The 8502-nt window shown below is 36.7% G+C and overlaps 1 protein-coding gene across 9 annotated transcripts; it reads left to right on the top strand.

The window, feature by feature from the left end:
• The first annotated feature begins 235 nt into the window (after nt 1-235).
• On the top strand, nt 236-7187 carry LOC131151079 (cryptochrome-1). 9 transcript variants are annotated; one of them, XM_058102267.1, is made up of 7 exons: nt 305-411; nt 536-620; nt 740-1533; nt 3672-3893; nt 4080-4786; nt 5325-6002; nt 6912-7187. In XM_058102267.1, the coding sequence occupies exons 3-7, from the start codon at nt 1221-1223 to the stop codon at nt 6918-6920; spliced, it is 1929 nt and encodes a 642-aa protein (XP_057958250.1). In that variant the 5' UTR covers nt 305-411; nt 536-620; nt 740-1220; the 3' UTR covers nt 6921-7187. The 9 variants fall into 9 exon arrangements, with proteins under 9 accessions (XP_057958246.1, XP_057958244.1, XP_057958250.1 ...); XM_058102266.1 differs by having other exon boundaries at nt 306-411; nt 539-620; nt 725-1533; XM_058102263.1 differs by having other exon boundaries at nt 236-411; nt 5325-7187.
• The last annotated feature ends 1315 nt before the right edge of the window (nt 7188-8502 follow it).

The following is an 8502-nucleotide window of genomic DNA, read 5'->3' as shown; positions in this document are numbered from 1 at the left end:
TTATTTTGGTTGGATGTTAGTGTTGTTTTTGGAAAGTTTTTAAAATTTTGTCTTTTGTTTCTCCTATTAATTATTTTGTAATCATGATATTCCTCCGTTAAGTGAAAGTTTATCAATAAATAAATGAAGGTATCGTCCTTCTTTTAAATATATATATATATATATATATATATATATATATATTTAACATTTAAAACACAAATAGACGGTGAGAAAATCTCCAATATAATTTCCCATGGTGTCTGGGCTTTTGGGTCACTCACTGTACAAAAGGAAAGTGCTGTGCAGGTGATGCAATTAAGAAAGAAGGTTGATATTTATTACGGATCCGCAGAAGAGACGAGGTATGTGTCCCACCACAGTGCAGATCCACTTCCGCACGTGAATCGACTCTGCTGGACCTCTCCTAAGGTTACTTGCACATTGCTCATTCCACCATGTTTTATATATATGTATTAACAACAAAAACAGCTTTTTTTTTAATTTTTTAGGTTACCTAAACTCAAACTTAATTATTGCGGGGTTTGGCCTTCAGTAGGCTGGTGGCATGCCCATATGAGTGTCTGGCTGCACGATATCAACCCCCCCATCGCCACCTGTTTAAACCAGAATTTGGCACAGTTAAGAATTCTCTTCAATTTCCACAAATATTTAATAATTCTTTGTAATCAAGTCGGTAGTCCCCTGTAGATCGCATTCTTTAATATTTTTTTTTTTATGAAAGAATCTTGTGCTGCAGCCTCCCAATTCGTTTTCTTCGGTCAAGTGAAATCTACTCTCCCCGTGTTCGATCACTGTTGGAAGAATGATTGGTGATCCCAACATGCAGGTGTGCTTCTTTGGAGGGTTTTGAGACAGTATTCCTCATTCTGCGCTGCCTTTTCTTGTAGCAATTTCGGTATGCGAGAAAGTTCTTAGTGGGAGTAGACTTAGGCTAGTGAGGAGGAATTGGTGTTTCTTATCTGGGATTTCTTGGGGCCTCATCAGGCGTTGCGGTGCTAATTTTGATATGTTCCCAGAAGTAGGCAAAACCCAGATCCCAGATTTAGCTGCGAGTGCTCTGGGTTCCATTTTGCATTGATTTGTGGTTTTCTATAATTTGAGAGCCTTGATGGTGTTTGGTTTGATAGAAATTTTGTGGGTTTTCCTTATCTTGGAGAATCTAGGAAAGAAAAACTTTTGGGAACACGAAGAGAATATAATCCTTTGAGTTCTCAGACATGGGTGGCAACTCTAAGACCATTGTTTGGTTTAGGAGGGATCTCAGGATTGAGGATAATCCAGCCTTGGCTGCTGCTGCTAGGGATGGGTCTGTACTCCCTGTCTTCATATGGTGCCCAAAAGAAGAAGGGCAGTTCTACCCAGGTCGAGTTTCAAGGTGGTGGTTGAAGGAGTCTATTGCCCACTTGGAGCAGTCCTTGAGATCCCTCGGAGCTGTGCTTGTGCTGAGAAAAGCCCAGAGTACCCTTGATGCTCTTTTGGACTGTGTTAATGCCACTGGTGCAACAAAAGTAGTATTTAACCATCTTTATGGTATGCTTTTTTTCCTTACGTTAATACAATTTATTTACTCCATACCGTATTTAATTTGCTAAATTAAAGTTGGGTTATGTTTGATTTTTGGAATGGCGTAGGGTGGTAATGGAGCAATTATTGTGTAGGGATATAAAAGTTTGCAAAAGGATAGAGAGTGTTACATTAAGCGAAATGATATGCACACGTTGTTGATAAATTCAAAGATTATGTGACACCTTATTTGATGTTCCTATAAATTTATATTGTTAGTGTTCCTCCTGAATGGTAATACTGATGTCTGATTGCGAATTGCATGATTGCATCTTTTCTTGTGGTTCCTTTTGAAGGAAATTTCATGAATGATATTGTGTCTGGAGAGTTAGGTGGATGATAATGTTCAAGAAATTTGTTGATAAATTATGAAAATTTTGAAAAGTTGAAAAATAAGAATAAAAGAAGAAGATGACAAAGTGTTTTATTGATTGCCCGCGTAGCATAGAAACTGAAATTGAAGGAACATGGAAACAGTAAGATGCAAAAAGAAAAATTCAATTTAGTGTCCAAAATTTAATTGATTGCCTTAGCTGCATTTCTAAATGCAACAAAACTATGATAACGGTCCAGTGCCAGTACACTGTTATATGCAGCACAATTGAAAGAAATTAGTGTGTTGTGTAAATGGTTATGGGGATGGTGAAAAAAAATCAGTTTAAAGAAAATGAGAACATTGCTCCTGTTTGTCATTTTTTTGGGCGACAGTCTGTATAAAGAAAACATTCAGCAATAATGACTAGAAAGGCTTGTATCATTTTTTAGATGCAGTAGACATGCCGAAGAATGATCCATCCAATGTAGGATGGGAGAACACCCCCACTCCCTTGCAATTAGTCTTGGAAGTTGGAGTAAGGACCCACCCCAAATCAGAAGTGAGGATGCAGGTCATCCATCCCTTTCATGAGCCACAAGCTCTGAAAATTTTAGGGCCTTGAGGCGTCCTAGAACAGGTGAGCTTTAGATTTGAAGTTCAAAAGTTATTGAATAATTTATGTAATATTATTGGAAGAATCAAGTTAAAAACCTAATCGAACCAATGAGTTGATTGTTGGTTTACTATTTGGTTTAGGATTGATTTAGTTATTATAAACCAAATCAAATTGGTAGAAAATCAAATAATTTTTAGTCCTACAATTGGGAGTCAATGGAGGGCAAAAGAGTACATGAAATTAATTTGGTGTCGTCAATGTCAGGTAAAAATTGGTTATGTTCTGTTTGGCTGCAACTTTTGTATTGTTTAGAGTAGGCAAATGGTTGATTTGGGATTATATAATCTAGTGTGTTGGCTTATTGGGTTTTGTTTACAATACTTTAAATTCTATAATATTTGTGTGGAAACTCCATTTGTCCTTTTTTCTGCGGGTGTGGACTATGTGGTGAATGTATGGACGAACGTATAATCAGCGTGTGTGTGTGTGTGTGTGTTTAGTATTAATATTGACTGGCTCAGTGTGTGTGTGAGTTTTCCTCCCTCCCCTACTTGACCTAACGAAATATATATTTGTATGTTGACTGGCTCAGAGTCAAAGCAATTATGTATATAGGTATGTATGTACATGTATAAGCATGCATATATATATATATATGTATGCATGCCTCTATAATTACCTTGGTTTGATATATCTGTAGGATGACCAATTATGCTAAACCTTTAGCTGTTGTGAATTGCGCTCAATGTATATATATACATGAATCGAACGCCCCTCCTCATGTTTGATATGTTCGCTCATGTATTGCATGTGGAGAGGTGAACAAACTGAATTGAATGGGTGATAAATACAAATAAATCAAAATGTGATGTAAAAAATATAATTGAGTACGAACATAAATCATGAGACTTGAGCCTAGAAACTCTTGGAAGAGCTCGTATTCTATTAAATTGTCAATTAATCTTAAATCATAAGAAATTTGGATTTGAGCACAATGATGTATATAAAACTATTTAAGGGTATCAACTTTGAATCTCAGTAAATTTCATAAATGGTCAAAGAGCCTGAAAATTGAACCAACCTAATTCAATTGCTAGGAAATCAGCTTCAAGTTGGGTACTTTCTTTTTAAATTTTTGTTGGGTGATTGGCCATGCTACTTTCCTTTTTCCAGATCCTGTGTCCCTTGTTCGTGATTACACCATAAAGCAAAAGCTGGCAGAGCTTGGCATTTCAGTGCAAAGCTATAATGGAGATTTGTTGTATGAACCATGGGAAGTATATGATGAGAAAGGACATGCTTTTACAACCTTTGATGCATATTGGGACAAGTGCCTGTGCATGCAGAAGGAGTCTGTTTTACTTCTTCCTCCATGGCGATTGGTGCCAGCTGCAGGTACATATTATCTGTTTGTATAACTATAATATTATAATTTCCTAGTGGTAAAGAATTAACAACTAGTAGGCATATGAGGCAGTAGTATTGTCATTTCGGAGTCCATCCACCCACAAGAAAAACTGAGAAATAAGAAAGACAAACATAAATCAAAGGCTAAAAAGCGTTTATTCTGTCTTGTGACAGGAATAATTGAAGAAGGATCTGTTGATGAATTCGGTCTTGAAGATGAATCAGAAAAATCTAGCAATGCCTTGCTAGGAAGAGGATGGTCGCCTGGGTGGAGCAATGCTGATAAGGCTCTGACTGAATTTGTTGAACAGCATCTGGTTGACTATTCAAAGAATAGGGTAAAAGTGGAAGGGAACTCCACATCGCTGTTGTCTCCATATCTTCATTTTGGAGAGTTGAGTGTAAGGAAGGTTTTCCGAAGTGTCCAAATGAAGCAAATACTGTGGGCAAATGAAAAGAATACTGTAGGGGAGGATAGTGTGAATCTTTTTCTTCGTGCCATTGGGTTTAGGGAATATTCGCGTTACCTTTGTTTTAACTTCCCATTCACTCATGAAAGATCATTGCTGAGCAACTTGAAATATTTTCCTTGGCATGCTGACCAAGCTCATTTTAAGGCTTGGAGACAGGGTCGGACTGGTTATCCGTTGGTTGATGCTGGAATGAGAGAGCTTTGGGCAACAGGGTGGATTCACAATAGAATAAGAGTAATTGTTGCGAGCTTCTCTGTTAAGTTTCTACTACTTCCATGGAAATGGGGGATGAAGTACTTCTGGGACACGCTTTTGGATGCAGATCTGGAAGCCGATATCCTTGGTTGGCAGTACGTCTCTGGGAGCTTACCAGATGGGCATGAACTTGATCGTTTAGACAGCCCACAGGTATGCTGGATTTTCCTTGTTTTCTGGGTATTTTCAGTTAGACTTCATAACAAAGTGAAGTCATTAGCATAACAAATTGATGTCTTTGCCAGTTCCAAAATTTAATCCCTGAAATTGTGAAATTCAATTGTTTATTCAGTTACAAATGATATCCTGTTCACTTTCCATTGCAAAGTTTGGGTATTTGGACAGTTAATGGATGGGAACTGTTTTAGCTTGTTTCTGTACTGTTGAATGTGCAAGCCCAACCTTAGAATGTTATTTCTTAATCTGATGTTTGGATTCTCAGCGAGATTGAATCAGTTTATTGTGCTTTGCATATTTAAATGGGTTAAGATTCCCTCTGTTTATGGTAGCATTCAAAGGGAAGCCCACACTGAAAAAATAAGGGTATCTTAGTATGTCGGTAGATAACTACACAGATTTTGTTTTGGAAATTATTGTGACTACCTGTTGTATATAGATGTGTATTCAAATGCTTTGTGCAAGACAATGGACTGATTAAATATTATCCATATTTATAAATTCTGGGCTTCAGGTTCAAGGCTCCAAGTTTGATCCGGAAGGTGAGTATGTGAGGCATTGGCTGCCTGAGCTAGCTAGAATGCCAACTGAATGGATCCATCATCCTTGGGATGCACCCCAAATTGTGCTTAAAGCTGCAGGAGTTGAGTTGGGATTAAACTATCCAGAGCCTATCATCGGGATAGATAAGGCTGGAGAACGTTTAACTAAAGCTATATTCATGATGTGGGAAAGGGATGCAGCTGCTATGGCTACGAACTTGAATGGGGAAAAAGAAGTTGTTGTCGATAACTCAGAAATTGCAAATTTAACCATTCCAGTGGTCGTCTTAAAGGAAAGTGCTTCCTGTCCTGCCACTTCCTCTCATGATCAGAGGGTTCCCTCAATTCAAAATGGTAAGAATGGGTTAGTGAATAGGAAGAGACCGCTGCATATTGAAGATGAAATTCCAATTCAAAATAATTTGCATAATGTCAATGATGGGGCTGGAACCTCAAAAACAGATGAGGACTTGTGCTCTACAGCTGATTCTTCTTCAGCTAAGAAACAAACCGCTAGCAGAAATTCATTCTCTGTTCCAGAGGCGTGTTCCTTATTGTTGAGAGAACAGTCCATGCAGGAGTATGAATCTTCTGATGAGAAAGAGTCATCGCTAGAGCAGATTGGCATGGAAAAGGGAATAGAAGAGATGGTGAGTGACACCCCATTCTCTCGTAAATAGTAATTAAATATTTTAATTGTTGTTTGATACAAAAATTGATCTTGTATGCGCCCTCATTGGATCCATCTATTTTCTTTCAGTTCTCTTCTCTGCCGGTTCTAACCAATTAATCAATGAACTTTATTTCTGATCCTCAATGTGGGGTTAAAACAGATATAATTGATTATAGTTAAAGGGGTTTCAATGTACGTACATGTGAAGCTTGTGTGAGTTTCAACTCAGTGGTCTCAGGTTCTAATCTTGGTGGGAGTGGGATGGGAGTATGGGATGAGTGAGAAGCTACTTTCCATTTTGTAGCCAGGCCCAGTGTGGGCCTCCAATGGATCCATCGGAGAAAATAAGAAAAAGAGTACATCTCAGATTTTTCTGGAGATTATGCCTTGATTTTTTATTTGGAAGAAAAAAATTAAAAACTATTTCTGTTAAGTTCTATAAAATGTAGTTTTCTTTGGTTGAAGCATAGGATTTGTTCTGTTGTATTCCGTCGTCTGTCTGCAAAGGTGGTCTTCATAGCCTCCTACACTGATAGCCTATCTGATTTCATATCTCATTTTCCATGTAAACCGGTCATTGATCTCTGATCTTCTGTTTTCTTCTCTAATTTTCTTCTTCAAAACTCTAATGTGACTATTGTTCAGGTAATTTTTTCTGGAATGAGGGTGCTCATACTGTCAGACGAGGAATGTATCCTTGTGGTACTGATGCCAATGGGTTTCGGGCTTTGGCGCTATATATAATTATATATTGCACCATTGGCAAGCTGAGGATGAATGAGATCATTAAAATTTTATTATTATCATTTTTTTTAGCTGGGAAGTCCAGTGATGGTGGGATGGGATGTGTTTGGGTTTTTAACAGGTTGGTTTTTAAATTTTGCAGAAGCCATGAGAAGCTGATTCCCAATAACTGCAGTGTCCATGGTGGAAGAGAATCAAGTCCAGTACTCAGGAAGCTGGGAGTTTGATGCAATACCCTTCGGCCAAGATCGATCAGGAAGGTTTGGAAAAAAGGCCCTGGCCTAAATTTTGTGTAATTATTATGTACACATAAATGCATGTATTCATGTGTGAACATCGCTTCATCCCTTGTATAATAAATATTTCCCTCACAATTAGTTTTTTGTTTATATAATATGTATTTACTTAACGTACGCAACCGCGCATCTTCATGCCACTGATGGATATTTTTTCTTTCCCATTTGTTCATTTCCTTTGGAGTCTGTGTGCTCATATATATTAGAAACGATGAACTTATAAAAGTTTTATTAGACTTGATTAAGTTAATATTATAAAATTTAAACTCATCTAAATAGATTAATCAAATTAATGACTGGAGGTTGGATTTGAATCCAGCGAAATCGTGTTGAATGGACTTGAGAGGTGTAGAGCAAGTTGATTCTAACCTAGCATGTGAGCCAACTTGGCTCACTTGCAAGTTACATCGTTGTCAGGAGTCACGGTCCGACTATTTTCACACCGTTGTGAAAGGACCGTGCGGCGCTAGTTAAAGCACTCTTGTTTAATTAGTCAGCCTATCGTTTATCAACATTCATCCACGAAACGCTTTCATTAGCATTCAATCAAATGACAGCGGAAACAATAAACATTCGTGAAAGTAGTGGCAAGCAAGCAGTAAACATTGAATCTACGCAATTCATTAATAACACCTTCATTGACAATGTGTGTTTAGTGAGGGAGGTAAGTAGGCTAAATACGTTGACAATTGCTAGTGTGTTTTATAATAACTGATGAACACTCATCCTCCCCTAAAGAGGTTTTTATGTAATTATCATCCTGACATTAGGAAACATTAAAGTGACCGAGAAGTCATACTACCTTATTTGACATACAAAGATACCATTAGCAAAAAATAACCCTACATTAGTATTTATATGATGGAAAACTCATCCCAAGCACACGAGATAAGCGGTCACAAGCAAGCATAATGCCCTAAACAAGCTTAACTTGTGACACCAGACCATGAATAGGATGTTTTTGAGTGACAAGAATTTAATATCCAACTTCTAATTTTCATCATTACGTATAGGTTTATATAAAATATAATATAAAATTATATTAAATTTCATTTAAATCTATTTAAGTTTAAATTCAAAACCCGAAACGCATGGTCTCATCCACAAAATAAATATTTTTAGAAAGCATGCTTTTGAGATCATATAAAGAATATTTTGCATTATTAGTTTCTAAAACCCTATGATTTTGCTTGGATCAGACAAAAGAACAAAAAATTACAAATGAGATTATATTTTATTATATTTTGTTGATTTCTAGACCAAATACTATTAATAATGAAAAATTAATCTGAAAATTTTATGAAAAATAAAAAATTAATGACAATTAAAATCAAAAATAGTTTTTAGACCTAACCTTGTGTTTGAAAGTTTGAAATTCAAACCTTGAATTTAGACTAGTGTAATTTTGGATAAAATACATTAATGCAACATAAAATT

The sequence above is a fragment of the Malania oleifera genome, chromosome 3 (assembly GCF_029873635.1).
Source record: "Malania oleifera isolate guangnan ecotype guangnan chromosome 3, ASM2987363v1, whole genome shotgun sequence".
Classification (NCBI taxonomy): Eukaryota; Viridiplantae; Streptophyta; class Magnoliopsida; order Santalales; family Ximeniaceae; genus Malania; species Malania oleifera.
Note: the sequence above shows the minus strand (reverse complement) of the source record. Positions and strands in the feature narration are given on the sequence as shown.